Genomic DNA, 25146 nt, shown 5'->3' on the forward strand with positions numbered 1-25146 from the left:
AAATGTCGCGTTAATTTCAAATAAGTGTTTAAACGCGGACGCCAAACATTATTTAATTATTATTATATTTAATGATTTCTGAATTTGTATTGATCATTATTATTACAAACAAATAAAAACACAATCGCAAGTGACGAAAACGTGAGAAAATGCATGTGCACTGTAAAGTATAAATTTCACAGCAAACGTCCAGATAACGTCATTTTCAGCAGTCTGAAAAAAAAAATAATATACGCTTAAAAGCTATAAAAAAAAAAAATAAAAAAAAAACCTTACTAATTTTACTTCACGGCTCACACTGTTCAGGTCTAGTGAATGCATCCCAAAATATGTAATCAAATCAGATTAAATGTAGATCCCGGAAGCTGAAGTCACAGTCGTGTGATCGGCGTTGATTTTTCTCCCCACCTGTATTCCGAGAAGTCCCGCCCTCTGTGACAGGATTGGCTGTAAAGATCCATACGATGTCTGCCATTGGGCAGTTGAGATGTCATTCATCTATACGCAGCAAACAGTGATCAGGTCAAGGGAGGGACTAGACGGGTGGTTACTAAAAAAAAAAAAAAAAAACATAACGTCGCGGTTTTAGTCCGACCCACTCTTAAATTTACACACCTACGAAACATTTGACGAGCGCATACCCAGCACTAAAACCACGTTTTGTCATCGTTAAATCTCAAACTGTACTGATTTAATTTGATTTTGTGGTTAATTTGCAGTGTGTTTTATGGCGTGGTGTAAAATGCGTTGTTCGGACCGGGGGCGTGTCACCAAGCGCGAGCTGTAGGACTCGTTTCTTTCCATCTTATTCAGTGACACTTTTAACAAAGATATTTTGCCTACATAATTTAGTCAAGCAGGTGCACCAGGCTTTTTGGTAATAGAGTACGCAGAATAGACTGCATTCAGATCATGTTGATACATGCGCGATCTTTTCTCTCTCTGTGAGGGTTTCTCAGCAGTAATTGCGCGTTTTTAGTTCCCCTTTCTGCTAAAGCTGAACGGGCCCGTTTTATCTCACAATATCCTGAAACATGGAACACACCGGCTGCGTCAACATCTGCAGTCTCACCAGCACCTTACCGGTGATCCCATATCGGAAACTAACGGACCTGCACTACATCAGTAAAGGAGGCTTCGGGACGGTGTTCAGGGCTCAGCACAGTGACTGGCGCACCACAGTGGCGATCAAGTGCTTGAAACTGGATTCTCCGGTTGGTGAGAGGTGAGTTTAATTAGTACACTTGTGATCTTTGCTTCCTTGTTAGTTCAAATGCACTGTCCCTAAAAAAAAAAGTCAAAATCTGAATAGCTACTGATCAGATTGTTGGGGCTTGTTTTGTGTACCTTCAATGCTATCAGTCTGCTAGGAACATGTATGCTGGTTGTTGCGGGTGTTTAGAAAAGAATACTGTGCAAATCAGGTCACTGATCTAAACTATAATGCAGCACTTACGTGCATACGTTTAGTATGCGGTCGGGCAGCATTGTTCTGCGGGACTATATGTTCAAGAGGTTTTTATATATACGTATTTTTGGTTCTTTGACCGTTCTAGAAGCTCTTTTGGGACTCATACTGACTGGTTGTTTTGGGCTATTAAGCATAAAAGTTACAGCTCGAATGTTTTGTCGAATGTTTTTGTCCATAGTTCACAGCTTATACGACATGTGATTTCCTAGCCTGAATAAGTCATTTACAGAATTTAAATTACAAAATGAAAATATTTAGCGTGAAAAAATGAAAGCAATAGATCACTTAGTATTAAAGTCCTGCCATTTACTAACTCTCATGTTGTTCCAAACTTGTAGAGTTTTCTTTCTGTTGAACACAAATGGAGAAATTCTGAATAATGTATTGGTCTGTTCTTGGGATTCAAGATATCTGTTTCATATTGTTTATCAACTGATTTAAGAGTTGTTGTTTTTTTTTAATTAGTGTCAGCCAATATTGGCATTAATATTGATAATTAATTGTAAAAATTGGGGAAATGAGCATGCTTTCATAGCCTAGATAGTACTCTATGGATAGTTCACACAAATATGAAAAATGTAATCATTTACTCACCCTTATGTCATTACAAACTCATAAGACGTTTTGTTAATCTTTGAAAAACAAATAAAGACATTTTTAATTAAACCTGAGAGAACCTGAGAAATGAGCTCATTGTTTCTGCCTAAAATTAATACATGATGATGTTAGCTATCTGCATGATTTGTACATTTCTGAAATACATTACTTGGGCACAGTCACCTCTGATAACAGATCGCTCTAAATTGTAATGTAGACACATGTATTTTCTGTAAAGCTGCTTTGAAACGATATGTATTGTGACAAGCGCTGTACAAATAAATGTGAATTTGTGTCCATCCATTCAAAGTCCATTCCACCCTAAAATTTGACACTTTCATAAAGAGTTCATAAAGAGATCGTACAACTAATCCAGTATTCTGAGGGGACAGGATCGCTTTATACAATTAATTGATTTAATTTAGGCTTCTATTCACATATAAATATTGATCATCACATACAAGCATGTTCATGTTCATCATATAAAGCGATCATGTCTCTTCAGAATACTTGGATTTAACAGCTTGATTCATATGGGTTTCTTTTACGACTTTGAAGATCGCAGATGAACGAAAGTCTTATGGATTAGGAACGGCATGGTGAGTAATTAATGAAAAAACAAACTTTTTAAGTTCATCCTTAAAACACTAATAATTTAACAACACTATTAATTGTAAAATTATATTATTTTTCATTTTGTATATTATAATGTTGAGATGCTTTAACTTACTTTTTAGTTTGTAGTGTTTTATTTTTAATTTAGACAAACTCAATTAGAATTGTAATATCATTCATCCACAATATGAAAATAATTATCAGCTTATCAGTATCAGCCAGAATGTTCAAAGTTGGAACTACAAAAAGCCAAGATTATCAAGGTTTTAATGTCTATGGAAGAATGAAAGTTTAGAACAAATCATGAATAATGGTCAAAAACTGTGACGTGTGGTTTAGCTTTACGTGTGAACCTCTTGTATCACATAATATTGTCTGGTAGTAGAAGAGAAACCAAACCAGCCCTTGTGTAATCATTAGGGTTTTTTTTTTTTGCAGGGAAAGGAATTGTTTATTGAAGGAAGCTGAGGTGCTCCACAAAGCTCGATTTAACCACATCATCCAGATATTTGGGGTGTGCAATGAGCCTGAGTTCTTCTGCATTGTGACTGAGTACATGACTAATGGATCACTGGATGAAATCCTACATGAGGTATAACTGTACAGACGGCATTCCTTTACATGACACACTTCCTGTTTAGTCTTGTAGTATTAGGGTAATGGGTTTGAGTAATGCACAGTTTCACTTTCCCCTTTGTGGCATACAGAATGTTTATTTCTGTATTTTCTTATTGCGTTACAGAAAGAAATGTACCCAATGGTGGCCTGGCCATTGAGGCTTCGTATTCTTTATGAGATCGCTCTAGGGGTCAACTTCCTCCACAATATGACACCACCTCTTCTACACCATGATCTCAAAACTCAGAACATCCTGATGGATGGGGAGTACCATGCTAAGGTTTGTGCGTTTGGACAGTTAGATTAGCTTGTAAATGTTTCCACATACCCATTTTATCAGCCTTTCACAGGTGTATTTGGATGCATGTGTAGAATTTTATCCTGGTACTTGCAAATGAAAGCAGTTACTAGCTGAGCTATTTGAACGTCAAGGTGATCAGCTGTTGATATTTTTGCACGTAATCCTTGCATGGGCGTAAATTTCATCTAACGATTTACTCCTATGAAGCCTTGTTGGAATGCGAGCCATCATTATAATGTGCTGAAATCCATATTTGTCTGAATGCTATAAGTTGTCGGTATCTTGTAAGTTTGCCCTTCTCATTCATCTTTTTTTTTTCTTTTTTTTTTTTGAAAGTTTTATATTTCTTCCCCAGCTTGAAAGTCTTACTACTACCATTTTGAACATAATAAGCAAATACTTGTACCTTGGAAATCAGCTATGACTTATTAACATGTTTTGTAATGTTTAATGGATTTGAAAAATACCATAATTATTCCTTATTTGTTCTTTGGGGAATCTGTAAACTTTTATACTAATTTAAAGGGATAGTACAACCAAAAATGAAAGTTCTGTCATAATTTACTCACTGTCATATCATTTCAAACCTGTATGACTTTCTTTCTTCCGTGGAACATAAAAGGAAATATTTTGAATAATGTGCCGGTCACTCTTTTGCTTGTAATTACACATCAAAAAGAGCACAAAAACACCATGAAAGTATCATAAAAGTACTCTAAATGTTTTATGCTCTATATATCAAGTCTTCTGAAAGCATAAAATAGCTTTGCAATAGGAAATTTTAGTCATTATTCACATCCAGCCTTTTAACTCCCAATTTTTAATTGGAAAATGGAAAAGAAATGCCAGTACATTATTATTATTATATTTTTTTATTTTTTTTTTTTCACAGAATTTTGTAACAAAACAAGGGTGATAAAATGATGATGGATGAAGTGCAATGGCTTTTTTTTTGATAATTTTGGACCTTGACACCATTCCCTATCCTGTTCTATACATATCTAGAGTGATAATTGAAATTCTCATATTGGTTAATTAAACTTTATTCAGTAATCAGTATAAATTTTGAAAATATTTTGTGTTTAAGTATATCATATATTTTGTTGTAATTTCACATTGGACTTTCTGATCTAAAGTTCATCTTGTATGTCCGTGTTTGTGATTAGATAGCTGATTTTGGCTTGTCTAAATGGCGTCAGCTCTCTATCACGAAAGGGTCCAGCTCCAAACCTGCTGAAATGGGAGGCACAGTCATCTATATGCCACCTGAGGAGTACGAACCTTCCAAGACCCGCAGAGCAGATGTCAAATATGACATGTACAGGTCAGTTTCTGTAGATTCTATAAAGCTTCCATTCAGAACGTCATTCTGAATTTCAAATGGTTTCTGCTACATTTTTAACTACTGCTCTTTCAGTTCCCATATTTTTGGGGCAGCCCCTTAAGATGTTCAGCTCTCCTAATTGCACCATGGCTAGTCTGTTGCTGACTCTGCAAAATTCCTATCAGATTAGGGACATGTCTCTCCCCCAGTCTTAAAATCTCTATGGTGAGCCTGGAAATGTCAGGGAATTTTAAAATTGTGATCTCATATAGCCATAGAAGCTGGCATGGCATGAAAGAAAGAAAGAAAGAAAGAAAGAAAGAAAGAAAGAAAGAAAGAAAGAAAAATTGTGATTTCCAGCCCTGAAAAAGTCATTAAAACATCTTAAGGGTCATGAAACCCTAAAACACATTTTTCTGAGATGTTGACAGATATGTACTGGTGCCATCACTGAAAACAATGATAGCACTGTTTATTATTAAGGGGGAAGTTATTTTCATTATTCAGAACCACTTCTGCTTTAAAAAACAAAGTTGACATCACAAAATGTGAGGTATATGCGTTAACGTGGTTATCATGGCTGTCACCAGTTTAAGCTTTTCTCCATATTATCCAATTACTGTGATGTATTATCCCATTTTGATCCGTTTGCAGTCCATGTGCAGTCCCTTTTTTTTTTTTTGGATGTGGTCCAGCAGTACGTTCCAGGGGCGGTGCAGATGCAGTAGTGCAGTGATTGTTTCCGCACAAAGTCTATTTTTTTTTTTTTTAATCAGAATTATGTGATGATAGTGGTGAACCTATATATCGGCCGATATTTGGCATTTTTTAAATATCAGCATCGACCGATGAGTTTTTATGTTTGGCCGATGTGTCGGAAACGGGACTTTTATTTTGACTGCATTGAGAACGCCAGTGCCTGAGCACACAGCATTCCCATTCTCTGTCTTCATTAGTTTACGGTCTCTGTTTAACAGTTCTAGGTTTAGGGTTGTAACGGTATGAGATTTTCACGGTATGATAACCGTCTCAGAAAATATCACGGTTTCACGGAATACAGTATTAAACAATCAATTATTATTATTATCTTCAGTTAAAATGACTGTTAAATGAATGAAAAAAAAAAAACATGTTTTTTGGTATAACAAATACTTTGTTATAACAAACTTGAAACAATTTGTTTTGTTTATTCTCATTTCAATTTTAATAAATGATTATGGATTAGATTAACAACTTATTTTTATCATTAATAATTTATTTTAAAAATGTAAGAATAATAGAGTCGTATGAAATGTATTTTATTCCAAAAATGAATCTTTCTTTTTATGATTTAATACAAATATATTATCAAATATGCATAAAATGGATAAAACTAACAATTTAAATTAATGTTTTAAATGTAATCAAATAAAAATGTAACTTATCCTTTTTTTGGCAAAGTGCTGCACAACAGATATTTACTAAATTAAAACAAAAAAATATACAAAGATAATATATTCCTTAAAAAATGGTTAAATAAATTTTTATTATTATTATTATTATTATTATTATTTTGAGAAGTACATTCTGTACAATAATAATTTCTTTAAGTTAAACCAAACTTATTTTGATGGGTTGTAGTGAAGACCTTTGAGTTTCAGAGTGTTTTTGACAATGGTTTTTCTCAAATAAAATGATCAAATGCTTCAGTGTTTTCTCACAAACCTCTATGGACACACTGAAGCTCAAATCGCAATTGGCTAGTAATTTGTAATTTTTTTTTTTTTTTTTTTTTTTTTTTTTTAGTCGCCAGACTTTTTACATGGAATGCAAGAACAATGCAAATAAAAAAAGTACATATAATATAAAATATAACGTATAAATTTAAAACACTATTAAAGTCAAGTAAACAGTCTGTAATAAAATAAGGTCAAATAATCAAGCTACAAGCGATAGCACAAATAAACACAATAGAAAATATGCCAATTAAATAAACAGTGCTTTCAGGTTTCAGTATTAGAAGTAGATTAGCTTCAGAAATTGAATAAAGTTATCAAATGTAAAATAGCACTGCATAGTCTTCACTGTATAAATTAAATATAGATTAATCTTTATTAAAGTTACAAAAGTTAATCAGTCAAGAGCATTGTGATTTTTTTTTTTTTTTTTTTTTTTGGTGTAGTGAGTCTGTTGTTTGATTTAACAATAAAAATAGAGCTGTGTATTGCCAATAATCTGGTGATATGATACGTATCACGATACAGGGATTACGATACAATATGTTGTGATATATTGCGATATATTGCGTTACTGTAAGAAAGGCGATATATTGGGACATTTCTTGTTTTTTTTTAGAAAAAGTATGTAATTTTAGAAAAAACGGTCATAAAGAGCACACCACCATATGCATAAAACCTTACAAACAACTTTATTTTATTAAATCAATACAGCATAATTTGCATTTATATCACTAATCACTTTTGTACAATCTAAGGGAAAGTAATAAAGTGACTGCAGGATTCTTTAGGTGTATGTTTTAAAGGTTCACAGAATAGCAGTTTTTAATTTCTAAACTATTTAACAACTAGTGCATAGTCCATTTCATGACTGAATGTCTGTTTGTTTTATATTTAATACTGTGAAGCCGCTTGCTTTAAAGCAGTCTAATGTATAAAGTGCTATTTAAATAATCATGCCTTCACTGAATGATCAGATGCTTTCTTTCTGCTGTCACCGCTGTCAGTTTTGTTGTGTGTTTATTTTGTTACTGAGAGGAAAACGTGCAGTACATACTACATATTCTATCAAACGCCTCTCTCAGCAGCGCAGATGGCATCGGGATATTAAATGAGCTCTCAGATTCAATGTGTTTCCCGAGTTTTGGATTTTAACATGGCCTGTTTTGCAAACAACTGACTTTTGTCGGTCTCCTTAGTGGGTTCTTTATAGTTGAAGCCAAAATGAGTCCACACACTTCAGCTGGGAGCGGAATAATTCTATTGTCTTGTGAGCTGGGTTAGCTAATGCTTATGCACCTTGCGCTTCTCCGGCTACGCGTCAGTTTACGTTCTGAGATAACGCTGACATCTAGCGGTTGGGTTTTATACAGTCTGTGGTATAAACCGAACACAAAGCCACGAATCTTGGATGTAATTAAAAAAATAAATATCGATACAGTGTTTTTGAGAATTGATACAGTATCGCTAAACATAATATCGTGATATTCATGTGTATCGATATTTTCTTACACCCCTAATTAAAAACACAAACAGCAGCAGGAATATTAGGCTGCTGTCACTTTAAGACATAATGCACAGATCCAGTATACTGTTACACACACATTTATTTTCTCAACTGTTTACATTCACTTAAGACATAACTGACTATATTTACTAGGATACTGACCAAGACAGGCATTTTGACATAATTTTGTGTGAAATAGTCGTTAAAGCATGTGAAAGAGAGCTCAATTCAGTATTTGCGTGCTGTCAGACACTGCTTTCTGGAAGCCTGCTTCAGATGTGGGCGCACACAAAACTTCTCACACAGCGCACATGAGTTATCTTTTCAGTTGGCCATTATGTCATATTCAAGCCATTTTTTTAAGCCATGCTGCCTCTGCACTGAATATGTACTGCAAACAGATCATGTGTGAAACGGGTGATATCTGGACCGGAACAAGCTTTTTGTTCAAGTTTTTATAGACATATTTCATATTCCAGTGCTCCAAACATTAGCCAGTGCCGTGTATGTGCACACTCAATCGTGTTTTCTTATGACACTGATAGAGCGGTATATCTGATTATGAACACAGTAACACGATTGACTGTTTGGTACAGGACACAATGATGTCAATCGGAAATTCAAAGAAGAATGCAAAAGAAAATATGCCATTATTCTCTCTGTGTTAAACTGGGAAGTAAAAATTTGTTGATATTTCTAAGAATGGTCAACTTGTTTAATTTGTTAATAAGTTGTAAGTAGCCTCAAATGGTAAGATTCTTATTTTGTTATAGGGTTACATTTTTAAAATGCATCTAAGTGCCCCCAAATCTTTTTTTTGTTTTGTTTTGTTTTTTTTTCCCACTCATATTTTAACATGAATTCCTCTGAATAATGAGTGTTGTAAGGCTGTGTTTTATTGGGGTTTTTTTTTCTCTCCTTTACAGTCCCACTTTTCTATAGTTTTACACTACCATTTCTTGAGTCGTCTTCAAATCTAAAACAAGGGGGTTTCATAATACTTTTTTTTTTCTAGTTATCTCTAAAATATTGGTAACACTTTATTTTAGGGTCTTTTAACTAGTTGCTTATTAGCATGCATATTACTATAATACTGGCTATTTATTAGTAATTATTAAGCATTCTTAATCCTACCCAATACCTAAACTTAACAACTACCTTACTAACTATTAATAAGCAGTAAATTAGGAGTTTATTGAGGGAAAAGTCGTAGTTAATAATAGTGTTCCCTATTCTAAAGTGTTACCAAAATATTTTATCTGCTAAAAATCTATAAAATCTGTATCCAAGTCACAAGTGAATGGAAAAGTCGTGGAAATTTATTGGTCATCAGATGTGTGAACCCTGTATTTTTGATTGGGAGGGAGGAATGTAGCAGCCTGTGTAGGATATTGGAAATTATGGATGGATTTTTATATCATTTCATCAAAGAAAGATGGAGGGAAACTGGGAAATTAACCATAAACCAATCTCTGGGTTTACTCATAGTTCAATAAAACTACTCATGAAAGAGACCCTTTTTTTTTTTATTCATCTTCTGTGCTGGTCAAAAAAGGAAGTTAAGAGCTAAATGTCAATCTGCCAACAGGCCTGAGGTTTTGTGATCTTAGTCATAGGGCATGTTGAAATCACTGGGCTGATTGGACAGTGTGTTTTATCTCCAAAGGGGATTGCCAGATGTGGATGTAGAGACTGAATGGCAACATTGAAACCATTCACTCATCTGTTCTATGCTTCCTCTTTCAGTTACGCCATCATCACGTGGGAAGTGCTTTCAAGACGGATACCATTTGAAGGTAGGGTATGTTGGGTGACAATGTGTGATAGAGAAGTGTACCAGTGGATTCCATGACATTACCATAGTTCATAGGTTTTGTTAGGCTAAATTTTCCACACTCTTGAATGTCCCCTAATCTGTTTTTTGTTGTTGTTGTTTTTGTTTGTTTGTTTTTCAACAACATCACCAGATATATAAAGAAGGGATCATTCTTTTGAATTGGAACTTTTAAATAAATCTAGTTTTCTTGTTTACAAAACCATTCACAAATCTGACTGAATTGGTTTTAGTGGTAAAAAATAATTTATTAAAACTTCAGCCAAGAGATGTAGGCTAATTTTAGATTTACTAATGCAAATTATATTTGGGTTTGACATGACATTTATTTTGAGCTGAATCAGTAAGTTGATTTTAACAGCAGTTTATTCTCTTTGTGTGCTTAAGACAACAAAACATAACCCGCTTTTCCACCATCGGGCTGAACGGTTCTAAGAATGGTAAGGAGTGGTTCCACTTGAGCCTGGTATGGCATGGCACGATTACAAGCAGTTCTCGGCCTGGAATTCTCAGCACAGTTGGCTGGTAGAACGCATGTAGTGATGTTGCAACTCATGATTGGTCACTTGTCTGTTACCTGGCTGCCAGTTTGTCTGTAGTTGGCCAAGTGCGCTATTTTAGCGACATAAACTCAAATAAGAATAAAATTCAGAGAAATATCTGCTCATCCTCCATAATGCGATCACTATTTACATCTCATATCATCTGTAAACTGTTGCGTTACAAAAGCAATGACTGACGCATTAAATTACATTCCAAAGAGCTCTGTTATCAGCCTCACAGTGGAAAACAAAGCCATATCCGTACCGGCTGGGCCAGATCGGCACGGAATGGAACGGTTAAGCAAAGAGAATGGTTTGACCCGACGGTGAAAAAGCGGCTATATATTTTCTCATTTGTGTATCACTGTGTGTGTGGTTTTGGTACAGACCGTAATGTGGAGCGCTGAATGTGAATACTTGGTGCTATGAACACTAGGGTTGGGTATCGTTGGGTATCGTTTAACAATTCCGATTCTGCTTATCGATTCCTAATTTAGATTCCAATAAGGTAAAATAAAATAACTTGTTGGATATCATTCACATTTATTCAAAGTCTTATTGCAAAACATTTCATTGTAGCTTAATAACATAAACAAAAATCAACAGGTTAAATGACACTTACACAAGGAATTTTTGCCTATGGTTTAAAAATGCCATAGCAAAAACAACTAATACATTTTAAAGGAACACTCCACTTTTTTTGAAAATAGGCTCATTTTCCAACTCCCCTAGAGTTAAACAGTTGAGTTTTACCGTTTTCGAATCCATTCAGCCGATCTCCGGGTCTGGTGGTACCACTTTTAGCATAGCTTAGCATAGATCATTGAATCTGATTAGACCGTTAGCATCTCGTTAAAAAAATGACCAAAAAGTTTCAATATTTTTCCTATTTAAAACTTGACTCTTCTGTAGTTACATCGTGTACTAAGACCAACGGAAAATTAAAAGTTGCGGTTTTCTAGGCCGATATGACTAGGAACTATACTGCCATTCCGGCGTAACGATCAAGGAACTTTGCTGCGGTACCATGGCTGCAGCAGGCACAATGATATTACGCAGCGTCTCTCACAAATGTCTCCGTGGTTGCAAGGCACGCTCCCTGTGCAAGCAGGGGGTCACAGGCGCTGCGTAATATCATTGAATAATGTTGAAAAATATTGAAACTTGGTCATTTTTTAACGAGATGCTAACGGTCTAATCAGATTCAATGAACTATGCTAAGCTATGCTAAAAGTGGTACCGCCCGACCCGGAGATCGGCTGAATGGATTTGAAAACGATAAAACTCAACTGTTTAACTCTAGGGGAGTTGGAAAATGAGCCTATTTTCAAAAAAAAAGTGGAGTGTTCCTTTAAGTATTATTTAAGACAAGTAAACACTCAGTAATTAAAATACTCTGTAGATTTTGGTCATACAGATAAGTGTTATTCATCATTCAAAACTGTTAAGTGTCTACTTTTATTTGTGTACACTCACAATAAAAACAAAACATTAAAAAACAAAGAAAACAAACAGAATGCACGTTCTGCTGTCTCTCTCTTTCTGAAACGTGTCTGAAAATGAACTGTAACTTAGTGAATACTTGCCAAACAGACATGAGAGATGTCTTCATGAAGCTTGAAGTGACTACTTTCAAAAACAAATATTCTGTTTATGCAATCCATATGAACCAACGAGAGGTACAGTTTCTCACGTCTCTGCTCATTACCTGTAATGTGACCACACCCATTCACGTGAGCCATGCTAATCTGTAAATGCCCCCATCACTTTGATAAAGAAAGCATCAAGCTTTATCATTCCTTTGCTTTTCATCAAGTGCAGAAAGATGCGGGAGAGAACTCAGTTCAGTATCGCGCACTATTCAGTATGAGAGGCGGCTTTCTGTGCGCACATCGTTCTGGATGTGTGCACAGCACAGACAACGGCGTGCAAGACTTCTTGCGCTTGAATGGTTTAAAAATCACATTAAAATCACTTTTTCTGAGCACGCTTTGGGTGGGCGTGCAGCACAGAAAACAACGAGCGGGTCTTCTTGCGCTTGAATGGTTTGAAGTCATATTAAAATGCACACAAATGAAAAGTATCCGATTCCAGAATTGGAATTTATTTTCGATTCCCAACCCTAATGAACTCTAATCAATTAGAGTGGAAGCAACAAACCAATTGGAGCTGGAATACATGAGACTGCAATAACCACCCTAATTAACTTTAAAGGAGTAGTTCACTTTCAAATAAAAATTTCCTGATAATTTACTCACCCCCATGTCATCCAAGATGTCCATGTCCTTCTTTCTTCAGTCGGAAAGAAATTAAGGTTTTTAATGAAAACATTCCAGGATTATTCTCCTTATAGTGGACTTCAGTGGTCTCCAAACGGTTGAAGGTCAAAATTACAGTTTCAGCGCAGCTTCAAAGGGCTTTAAACGATACCAGACGAGGAATAAGGGTCTTATCTAGTGAAACGATCAGCCATTTTCTAAAAAAAAATCAAAATGTGTATGCTTCATAGGCACAAATGATCGCATCACAAGTGCTTCCACCAGAACGCGATTCCGTATTCTTCAAAAAGCTTATGCTAAATGTCCTACGCCTTCCCTATTCAACTAACGGAAAAAACGGAACTGGCGCCGTGTTCGTTCCGTAAGTTGAATAGGCCTATAAACTAATTTAAACTCGTGATTCACCATAGAAGTCATGCATAAAATGGACATGTCTGTGTTTGGTTATAGTGGAAGGCCACGTTTACACAGCAGCAGAATACAAGTTGTCAGTTTTGTATTTCGGTCCTTTATATGACATATGACAACCGCTTTCTGTAACCAAACTCACCTGTACATTTTCAGGACTCACAACTGCATTCTTGAAAAACCTGCACTGTGTGAACGGAACTGGTTTTACTTTTGGTGACTATTAGCAACGGAAAAGTTGTGTCATCTTAAGGTTTTAGATCCAGTCACTGTTCTCCACCAGAGCTGTTCCTGTGAGTTTTGTGTTCTTCACTCGACTCAAATGCTCCACTCTCCACCCAGATATAAAAGCTGTTGTCAGTTAATAAAGATTTGACAGATCAACTTGAGGCTCGATTGGACTTTTGTCGTAATAACTTAATAGACAAATTTTTAAAAAGCTAATAAAAATGACACAGTTAACAAAATTACTAAAACTTCAACAAAAATTTTAATGTAAATGCAACATTTAAAATAAAAACCAATTCAAAATGTTGATAAACTATCATAGTATCAAAATCAGATTCATTGTGCAGCCTTACTCAACACTAAGCATATTTTGCTGTGTCATGTTTTTGATGCAAAAAATCATGACACAGAGTTTCCCTCATGGTTACTTCCTTCTCCATTTCATAAACTGTAGCAATCATCTATCCAGGCAACATTCAACCATCGTCTGACATCCTTTTGTTCTCTTTGTGAGCAGAGGCCACCAATCCCATGCAGATCATGTTCAGCGTCCTCAGAGGATCTCGGCCCGACACAGGCTTGGACAGTCTGCCGGCAGACATTCCCAGTCGAGAGACCCTCATTAACCTCATGACCTGCGGCTGGACCGCCAACCCAGATGAACGGCCCTCCTTTCTCAGTGAGTGTCAGCCTGCGCCCCACCTCTGACCTTTCCCCTGCTTTTCACAATCCCTCTGAATCTGTTTAACTCATGCTTTCACAATCCAGTAGGTGTTCCTGTGGTCGTGTCTAACCACAGTTCGGTCGGTTTGGTCTTTACTGGCAATTTTGTCAGCGCATGATAAAATTTGGCATTACAGACAAGTAAAACAGTTGTTCAGTTTTCTTCTGAAGATTTCTCTTTTGCAAACCTTACAAACCTTTTGCTACAGATCAGGGGAATGAGGAAATGACTGAGTCAAGACAAAGAAAGCAGTGGTGTCATCTTCATGTGTTATTTATTCAAATAGGATTATCATTGAACCAGATACTCTTTAATAAAATGGTAATTAAATCAAACAGTGTGAAAGTCTAACATCTAGATTCAGGCATTGATGTTTTAATTTCTCAACATGCCCCATTAACAATAGACATTTTACTTCCTAGTAAACTCTAGGCAATGTTGAGTAAGAGCTTTTGATGCTGACCTGAGTTCATTTGAGTCCAACATTTTTGGTATGAAAGTGGTTTTCCAAACTCCTAGTCATGTGAGTTCTGATATGGTTTACAATAGAGCGCTGCAGTGATGACACATTTTTTGTAGGCCAACCAAGAAGTTTCCATCACCCTGGTTCCCTCAACAAAAACACGATTTTTCATTTGCTTTTGGATTATTGCAGAAAATTAGCTCTGTGACCAACAAAAGTTGGTTTGGTCATTTGTTTTGATTGAGTAGATGAGTTTTCCTGTTCGCCATGATGTTTAATGTCCCTGACAACCTCTGTTATCCCATTTACTTGTTAGCAACTGCCCTTTTCAAGTCAAGTAAAAGCTTTAAGGGGGTATTACAGATGTACACCGATCAGGCATAACATTATGACCACTGACAGGTGAAGTGAATAACATTGATTATCTCTTCATCACGGCAAATGTTAGTGGGTGGGATTTATTAGGCAGCAAGTGAACATTTTGTCCTCAAAGTTGATGTGTTAGAAGCAGGAAAAATGGGCAAGCGTAAGGATTTGAGCGAGTTTGACAAGGGCCAAATTGTGATGGCTAGACGACTGGGTCAGAGCATCTCCAAAACTGCAGCTGATGATGCATGTGGGGAGCGAAGGCTGGCCCGTGTGGTCCGATCCAACAGACGAGCTACTGTAGCTCAAATTGCTCAAGAAGTTAATGCTGGTTCTGATAGAAAGGTGACAGAATACATAGTGAATACACAGGGCTGCATAGCCGCAGACCAGTCAGGGTGCCCATGCTGACCCCTGTCCACCGCTGAAAGCACCAACAGTGGGCATGTGAACATCAGAACTGGACCACGGAGCAATGGAAGAAGGTGGCCTGGTCTGATGAATCACGTTTTCTTTCACTTCATGTGGCTGGCCGGGTGTGTGTGCGTCGCTTACCTGGGGAACACATGGCACCAGGGTGCACTGTGGGAAGAAGTCAAGCCGGCGGAGGCAGTGTGATGCTTTGGGCAATTTTTTCCTGGGAAACCTTGTGCCCTGCCATCCATGTGGATGTTACTTTGACACGTACCACCTACCTAAGCATTGTTGCAGACCATGTACACCTTTTCATGGAAATGGTATTCCCTGTTGGCTGTGGCCTCTTTCAGCAGTTTAATGCGTCCTGCCACAGAGCAAAAATGGTTCAGGAATGGTTTGAGGAGCACAACAACGAGTTTGAGGTGTTGACTTGGCCATAGACATCAGTGGGATGTGCTGAACAAACAAGTCCGATCCATGGAGGCCCCGCCTTGCAAATTACAGGACTAAAAGGATCTGCTGCTAACATCTTGGTGCCAGATACCACAGCACACCTTCAGGGGTCTAGTGGAGTCTATGCCTCGACGGGTCAGGGCTGTTTTGGCAACAAAAAGGGGGACCAACACAATATTAGGAAGGTGGTCATAATGTTATGCCTGATCTGTGTATTTTATGTTGTAGAGTGGGGGTGTCGCGATACACCGGTATTGACGATAACGTTGATATTTAAAAAATGAAATATTGTTATCATGTTAATTAGGAGTGTCGCAACATACCGGTATTGGCGATAACCGTAATATTTCAAATGAATAGTGCACGTTTGATAATATGACACGTAAATTATCCAGCGCCAGTATCTGGTTGACATCCCAACATACAGTAGATGTCGGTATTGCACCCTAATGCTGGTTGCCATCTGTCATAAAACAGACACAGCGCACAGCTGCTACTGCCATATAAAAGCATGTTGTTGGATATGACAGACAAGACACTCAACACTCAACTCAAAGAAAGTTAGTTTGCCAGTATGAAAGTGTTTTGGTGTTTTGGATTCTGCGAAAATGACTTGTTCTGCAGGACCTGCCGATCAGCAGTGACCGCAAAAGGGGGCAATACCATAGACATAATAAATACATTATGTATCGTATATGTCTATGGGCAATACCACCAACCTGTTCACCTATCTGCCTCTCTTATTTTGCAGATTTGGCCAAGTTGCCATTATTTTGCTAGTCCTGATACTGGAAATGTTACATTAACCTGTTAACTGCTGATGCCTTTCTGTGTTTTATTATATTTACATCCCTCCGGGCTTTTAGTCCAAAACTGTTTACTTCAAATATTTTTAGAGAGTAGTATTTTTTTTTTTTTTTTTTTTTTCTATTTTTACCCAAAATAGGACAATGGACATTATGGAGCGCTAAACTTTCAAATGTAATTTATGATTCATTCATACTCAACACCGGAGGGCGCAATCGCCAGAAAGTCCACAAGTGAGACTCATGAGTAATAAGTTCCAGGAAATCCCTAATATGGACGAAGACATCCAGCGATAATTGTAGCTGAATAAAATGCACATAGAGACATTTTGACTGATTTATTGACATTTTGACATGAAGAGAATTAACACAGAATTGCGACAGTATTTGGTTTATCTGTGTTCTTCAAGCCATCTCGGGTATTTTCATATGTATATTAAGTGTGTATAAATTTAAATTTACAAAATGTAAATAATGAGCGAGTACATCATGAATTCCAAGCCACATTTTATCCTGAATCACTACGGTATGCCTATAATAAGTGTTTATATTCGGTCTATTTTGGACTGGGCGGAACAACAACTGCTGCGGAGTATCATAGTATCTGCATGACTCGTCATAGACATAAACGGAGAGAAGTAGCTTCAGCTACAGTGTTTTTCCACAAGACACACAGTTTTGTTTATTAATCGCTATAAAGTTACATAGTGTACACTTAATTAAATGATTGATTGATTAATTTATTCATTTTGTAGCTTAATAGCTGCTTTGTCTGTACCTTACAGAATGTCTTATTGAATTGGAGCCCATGTTGAGAAGATTTGATGAGATTGATGTCTTGGAAGCGGTGTTGGAAGTCAAACGAACAAAAGTGAGTCTTTAAGGGTTTGGACTGACCATGCATGGATGTATAATGTATGGAGGACTATTTTTTTCATGCTTGTATTAGTCTAGATTTAGTCAGTAGAATTCGTTTGATTGTATTTTATGGTTGCGAGGTCAAAACCTATTGAATGTATTGTAATTTCTCTTTCCTTTCATCAGTATATGAGGCCATCAAGCTGTTGCTCATCAAATCAAACTATTGGGAAAAGAATCGAGGAAAAGAGTGTGAAGGAGCAAAACGTTCCTTGGCCAGTAAGTTGTTTTTTTTTGTTTTTGTTTTTTTTAATAATACATACAAGTCATGTGCTGTTGATGATTCAGTATTTAACCAGAGGTGAGAACAGTCTGGTGAGTTTCATAATTTTCTTTTTTCTGTTATATGACAGGACAACAGTTCCACATCTGGATCAGGCTCCTGCTCTTCCCAGGAAGCAGATATATCCCATCCGGGCTTCCTTACCATATCAAATCCCTCTCAAGGCAAGACTAATTTCTTCTAAAAGGAATAGATCACTCAAATGAAATTCTGCCATCATTTACTCACCTTCATGTTGCTACTCACTTGGATGACTTAATTTCTTCCTTGGAACACAAAATTGCTGGAATGAAATAGCTGGAATTGCTGAATGAAAAAGTCACAATAGTTAACCCTGAGTCATTTAACCCCTGGTAAATGGAATTCTATGTTAACTTGCTTCACGTTTCACGTTACTCATACTTAACCTGGGTTAACAATTAATCCTGGGTATTCTTAAGCTGTCATGTCCCACTCTACATTCCTAAATCATGGGTTAACATTATTATTTGCCTGTTTGCTTTGTCAGTGTCATTGATGTGACAAATGCAGCATGCAACCTGTTTACATAAAGGCTCTCACGTTGCGCATATTATATTTTATCAATTTTTTCCTGAATAGACTGATCGGACGGTAAAAGTAAGAATTAAATTGTCTTTTCTTCACTTCAATTCACGTTTTCCACCACCATTTTGACATTTTTCCCCACTGAAACGTCTGTTTATACAATGCGAGCCGTTTCCTGTGACAAAAGACGTAAATATGAGGCATGTGATTGGCTGTCGGTTGCTAACTATCTAGCCATAACATTCTAACACCACTTTGTTGCACACTGCACACGTTTAGCACCACAATACAGGGTTAAGGGTTTAGTTCACCCAGAAATGAATATTGTCATTTATTACTCACCCTCATGTCATTCCACACCCGTAAGACCTTTGTTCATCTTCGGAACACAAATTAAGATATTTTTGATGAAATCCGATGGCTCAGTGAGGCCTCTGTTGCCAGCAAGTTGATTTACACGTTCAGTACTAAAAACAGGGTACTAAAAACATATTTAAAACAGTTCATGTGACTACAGTGGTTCTACCTTAATATTATAAGGTAACGAGAATACTTTTTGTGCGCCAAAAAAACAAAATAAAGACTTTTCAACAATATCTAGTGATGACCGATTTCAAAACGCTGCTTCATGAAGCTTCTGAGTTTTATGTATCTTTTGTTTCGAATCAGCGCTTCGGAGCGCCAAAGTCACATGATTTCAGCAGTTTGACACGTGATCCGAAACGCTGATTCAAAACAAAAGAATCATAAAGCTCAGAAGCTTCATGAAGCAGTGTTTTGAAATAGACCATCACTAGATATTGTTGAAAAGTCGTTTTTTTTTTGTTCGTTTTTTTGTTTTGTTTTTTGTTTTTTGCGCACAAAAAGTATTCTCGTCGCTTTATAATATTAAGGTAGAACCACTGTACTCACATGAACTGTTTCAAATATGTTTTTAGTACCCTTCTGGGCATCTGAAAGTGTTAATTATCTTGCTGGCAACAGAGGCCTCACTGAGCCATCGGATTTCATCAAAAATATCTTAATTTGTGTTCCGAAGATGAACAAAGGTCTTATGGGTGTGGAACGACATGAGGGTGAGTAATGAATGACATTATTTTCATTTTTGGTTGAACTAACCCTTTAACACTGCAAAAGTGATGCTACCCCTGCTCTGGAGCAGGGTTTCATAACCTCAGGGAAAACGTGGTGCTAACCCTGCTTCTAAATTAGTGCAAAACGTTCCTTTACCCAGGGTAAAAAATAAAGTGGTGTTTAGAATGATGATAACCCAGAGTTAAGCTAAGCACAGAGTGAAAAACCCTAATGAGTAAATGATGACAAAATATTGGAGTGATACACATTGTATTCTGCTTTTTGCATTCTTTTAATTGTTTCATTTATTGTTGCTGTTTTACATCACCATCAGGTGTGTCAGGTGCTCAGGCTGGTCCACAGCCATCATTAATGTCCCTTCCACTTGATCCTCCAAAGCCTCTTATGGACCACTGCTTTCGAAACAACCTCAGCACTGAGAACCAGACGGCACAGCCGGTGTCCGACCTCAACATACCTTTCAAACCACATGCATCTCAGAGTGAAAGTGATCTGGCTCTTGCCATACAACCCCTCACTCTGCAGCCACACCCACAAGGTAACCACACCTGTTAGCCACACCCTGAACTGAGCCGAAGCATCTGCAGTTTCTATTTCAAAGTTGCTACACTCTCAGAAAAAAAGGTTTGTACCTTTGTACCAAAAGCGTACATATTAGTACCTAAATGGTACTAGAACCTTTTTGAAGGGAACCGTCCTAGTGACAGCTTTTGTACCATTTTATCTGAGAGTGTATCAACTTGGTTCAGAGTAGGGCTGGGCGAATTCATTTTTAATATATATATTAAAAATATATCGGATATTGCAATATTTTTAAGGCGATTATCGATAAAATATTTGTATGTAACGCCCAGCCATAGTACAGAGTACCAGTACTTTTGACATTCCTCGATTCGGGCTCTTCTTAATGTCCGCCTCCTGCTTCTAACTGTCTTTGCAGATTTTGTCACAGCATCGGACTTTCAGGGTCCGGCGGCTCGTTGGATCGCTGCTCGAAGGGAGGACGTTGTGCGACAGATGACAGAGGCGTGTCTCAATCAGAGTTTAGACGCTCTGTTGTCTCGTGAGCTGCTAATGCGTGAGGACTATGAACTGGTCGTGAACCAACCCACACGTACCGCCAAAGTGCGGAAGCTTCTGGACACTTGCGAGCGGCACAGCGAGGAGTTCTGCCGTGTGGTGGTGCGGAAGCTCCAGGACAACAAACAGATGGGCCTGCAGCCCTACCCTGACTTCAGCATCACTAGCCCTCCTCCACCGTATACCGCCCCCACCGCCCCCTTCATCTCCAACTTGTTCAACACCACACGAAACTTCTGACCTTCTCCCAACTCCCAAGCACTGCTCTTGAGCTGGAGCTCTGTGAGTCCTTCTTTCTGTTAAGGATTGTTCCTGTTCACACGCTCTTGCATTTGTTTGTGCTGCTTGGTCAGTACTTTGTGTGCCTGGACAAGTGCTTTTGCCTCGGTGGTTAAGGTGTTGGTACTTATGACACACTTTTTGGTATCAACTTGAACCTTTGCTTTACATGCATCATACAAGGCCGACTTTGGTCAAATAACTACTTGGCTCATGTTGACTTCTGACATAAAACAGTTGTTGAATCATTGGCTCAATGCCTAAATTCTTGTTGAAATGGACTTGAACCCAAGCAGTAAAGTGGTTTCACAATGTCACATTTGGACTTTTATTCCAGCCATCAAAAGAAAAAGCAGTGAAACATCCAAGAAATCTATACTAGAAATTGTTATTTGCACCCTCCACGCCAGCAAATTTAGTAAAATAGAAGACTTGAAGACTCACCCTCCTGTTATGCTATGTTACGTCTACATTACTGCATAGTCATGCCTGGACTTGAAGAAAATTTGTATGAATCAGAAGTTTCGGTCTTCCTTTTGGTAAACCAGTGCTTGTTTTTCCCACAGTGGCACTCAAAGTCAGGTCTGATGGTTTCGCCATGCATTTAATGCTGTGTCAGGGTAAGTCTGCCATGTGGTGGACATTTTGCAGATCTAGACTTTAGTCAGGGTAGACACAAATTCACAGGGTTAAGGGTGCGAGGAATGGATGGTACAGTGTGTTCAATGGGTTATAGATTGAAAAAAATCAAATGAGTCTTGAGAATCAGACATGACCTTGAACTTTAATGACAATACAACCTTTTCATCAGATCAGGTTGAGTTTGATCTGGTGTGTTGTATATATCATGGCTTTTTTAATTTGCATTAAAAAATAAGTCTACACAAACTAAAATCCATTCACGCACCAGTGGTTTAATGGTTTGGCCTTAAAGGCATAGTTCACCCAAAAAAAGTTCTGTCATTATTTACTCACCCTCATGACGTTCCAAACATGTATGACTTTCTTTCTGAGTAATGTTCAAAGTCTTTGTACTTGCAATGAAAGTCAATTGGGTCCAAAACAAAACCACATTGGGCCCCATTGAATTTCCTTGTATGGACAAAAACACTGTATGGAAAATATCTTCTTTTAGAAGAAAAACTACACGAGGGTGAGCAAATGATAACTGAATTTTTGGGAATTTTGGGATGCCTTTTAAAATGCAGAGTGCCAACAAGTTAGCTTTCTTTCTTTTCTTTTCTTTTCTTTTTTTTCCCCTAGAATTTTGTGGTCTTTTAAAGAATTTGTAGAATTGATTTTGTTTTTTCGCCCTGATGCCAATGACAGACCAAACAAACCAGACTGTTTTTTTCCATTGAGCCAATCAGATGTTGTTCTTTTATTGCCTTTACTTTTGTATAGTGAGTACTGTAGCATTCTGTTCACAAGCAATATTAGACAGCACATACGACAAAGACAAATCAACCCAGGCAGAAAAGGGTGGTACACTGGAGTCCATAATGACAGAGTTCATGCTGTCTGGTCGAGGTCAGCTTCTTCTCCGTTACGTTTTTGTTGTTCTCAAATGGCATGTCAGTCAAAAGCATTAACTCAATATTAAACCGTCTAATCAGTAGACTCATCTTCTTATCGGACCATAAAGTGTCTTGGATAAGTTACTTCTTAGTAAGTATTGTGCCATCTACAATATGTAGCCTAGTTTGCACTGGTTATCATTGACTCCAGATGTAGCAGCAGACAGTCGACCGTTTAGAGCACTTTCAATACATAAAACAGGCTCAAGTGTGAAGCAACTGTATTAAAGGATTAGTTCACTTTCAAATAAAAAATTTCCTGATAATTTACTCACCTCCATGTCATCCAAGATGTCCATGTCCTTCTTTCTTCAGTCGGAAAGAAATTAAGGTTTTGGATGAAAACATTCCAGGATTATTCTCCTTATAGTGGACTTCAATTGGCCCCAAATGGTTGAAGGTCAAAATTACAGTTTCAGTGCAGCTTCAAACGATACCAGACGAGGAATAAGGGTCTTATCTAGCAAAACGATCTGTCATTTTCTAAAAAAAAAAATTATATATATATATATATATATACGTTTTAACCATAGACGCTCATCTTGAACTAGCTCTCTTCTTCTCTATTAGAATTCCAGTGTAGTGTAGACGCTGCTAAGTGTATTACTGCCCTCCACAGGTCAAAGTTTGAACTAATTGTTATATTCTTGCACTAGCATATTGTATATGACAATTTAGTTCAAACTTTGACCTGTGGAGGGCAGTAATACACTTAGCAGCGTCTACACTGACGGAATAGAGAAGAAGAAGAGAGCTAGTTCAAGATGAGCGTCTATGGTTAAAACGTATTCATTTTTTTTATTTTTTATTTTTTTTTAGAAAGTGACCGATCGTTTGGTATCGTTTATAGCCCGTTGAAGCTCCACTGAAACTGTAATTTTGACCCGTTTGGGGCCAATTGAAGTCCACTATAAGGAGAATAATCCTGGAATGTTTTCATCAAAAACCTTAATTTCTTTTCGACTGAAGAAAGAAGGACATGGACATCTTGGATGACATGGGGGTGAGTAAATTATCAGGAAATTTTTATTTGAAAGTGGACTAATCCTTTAAATATACTGATACTTGCATCACAGCTGGAGAGATTTTGAGGAAAGCTACTGGCAAGATGCTTTTAACAAGAAACAAATAGTATCGAGTGACTATTTGCTATTGTTTATACAAACATTGCCAGTTTAAATCAGCAGTTTTCCACCATGTCATTTGAAAATTTGATTTCCAACATTAATATGCTTCAGATGCGGTGTTATGTTTTAAGTTTAAAGTTACTTAGAAACTAAACCAAAGGGAATGCCAAGAGTTAGCACTGCAAATATGGGCTGCTGATCTTCAAGCAGAACACAAATTAAAATTCTTGATGGCAAGTTAAATTTGTTGCAATGCTTTGATCAGTCTTTTTTTCTGACCCATGAGCTTGATGATGATATATGAAGCATTTTATAAATGTTTTGAGATTTCGCTGTTCTCTTTTTTTTTTTTAGTTTCGTTTTAAGGCATTGAATTCCTGAGCTGTTGGGTTTTGCATGTGTCCGTGCTGTAGACTTCCCCTCTGTGCAAATAGACGTTGTTTTAGAGGCCTTGTCGTCGCAGAGGTGATGTATTTTCCCTAGATTGATTACATTGTTTATCACCTGGAATGTCCTGAAATTGGTTGTTTTATTGTGTTCCCATCAGTCACGCTGTAGTTTTTGACTTTTGATTTCGTTGAGTGTCAGAAAAAAAATATCTTAAAGACCTTGCTGATGAATACTGATTAGAAATTGAGTCAAAGTGCAGCACCAGTCTTGATAAGTTGGTGTTTGTTGGCAAGAATCAGATTTTTATTTATCGTTTTCACTTTTTATTTTTTATTTTTATATTGACTGTCCAGGGTTTGGGACCATTTACAATATAAAGAGTATGTATGGCCTGCTATTGTTTTGTATTTATTTATAGTCATCGTTAATCTTTAGTGATATTTTACATGCATCTTAAGAAGTTTGTAATGGGTTGTTGTGGGTTTTTATATATATATATTAAAACCCACAACAACCCATTACAAACTTCTTAAGATGCATGTAAAATATCACTAAAGATTAACGATATATATATATGTTTTGAAAATATCACTTGCTTCTAAGTGCTGTGCCAATCATGCTATGAGGCTGAATGCATCTTTAGATTATGCTGAATATATTTTAGCACACATCTCAGCAATATATCAGCCAAATACTGTATTGCCTAATGGCCTGTTTTGAATATAGAAAATGTTTCATTTTCATTCATATTACATTTAAAGTTGTTATTTAAACCACGCAGGCTAGGGATTTATTTAAAATGACTACTACTGATATCTATCAATGTTCATTTTTGCCTCGGAGCTCTTTGACTTGAGAACCTAAATGTCTTGTCATCAAACATAAAATGACAATAATGTACAGGCGTATGTAGCAGTGTACAAGTAGCATATATCTGTGCTATAGTACTATATGAGGAACTTCCATAAAAATTGGAAATTTTAAAGTGTTATTAAAATGTGTAGAATTTCCTGAATGTGTGAGTTTTCTTGTTTTTGTCATACCTAAAAGTACATTCTGAAACCCCTCTATGCCAGAACTGTTCGTACACAATAGCTGGTACTAATCTGGATTAAGCTTGACCTCTTTCAACAATTGTGTGCTTTTAAAATCTATTATTACCTACTAACTCTTACCTGCGTCT

General features: G+C 37.0%; 1 protein-coding gene across 2 annotated transcripts; it reads left to right on the forward strand.

Annotated features, from left to right (window-relative positions):
* Window positions 1-591: 591 nt before the first annotated feature.
* ripk2 (receptor-interacting serine-threonine kinase 2) lies at window positions 592-24978 on the forward strand. 2 transcript variants are annotated; one of them, XM_051866812.1, is made up of 12 exons: window positions 1085-1225; window positions 2574-2667; window positions 3122-3275; window positions 3426-3581; window positions 4769-4926; window positions 9895-9944; window positions 13957-14118; window positions 17454-17539; window positions 17713-17805; window positions 17940-18033; window positions 19824-20048; window positions 20451-24978. In XM_051866812.1, the coding sequence occupies exons 3-12, from the start codon at window positions 3240-3242 to the stop codon at window positions 20828-20830; spliced, it is 1440 nt and encodes a 479-aa protein (XP_051722772.1). In that variant the 5' UTR covers window positions 1085-1225; window positions 2574-2667; window positions 3122-3239; the 3' UTR covers window positions 20831-24978. The 2 variants fall into 2 exon arrangements, with proteins under 2 accessions (XP_051722765.1, XP_051722772.1); XM_051866805.1 differs by lacking the exon at window positions 2574-2667 and having other exon boundaries at window positions 592-1225.
* Window positions 24979-25146: the final 168 nt, after the last annotated feature.

This window comes from Ctenopharyngodon idella, chromosome 2 (genome assembly GCF_019924925.1).
Source record: "Ctenopharyngodon idella isolate HZGC_01 chromosome 2, HZGC01, whole genome shotgun sequence".
Classification (NCBI taxonomy): domain Eukaryota; kingdom Metazoa; phylum Chordata; class Actinopteri; order Cypriniformes; family Xenocyprididae; genus Ctenopharyngodon; species Ctenopharyngodon idella.

Excerpts from the sequence above, each read along its gene's own strand:
- ripk2 (XM_051866805.1), top strand. The coding sequence starts at position 1,035 with ATGGAACACACCGGCTGCGTCAACATCTGCAGTCTCACCAGCACCTTA. Across the intron at positions 17,540-17,712 it reads TGGAAGTCAAACGAACAAAA|TATATGAGGCCATCAAGCTG; the intron begins GTGAGTCTTTAA and ends TCCTTTCATCAG. Across the intron at positions 17,806-17,939 it reads AGCAAAACGTTCCTTGGCCA|GACAACAGTTCCACATCTGG; the intron begins GTAAGTTGTTTT and ends GTTATATGACAG.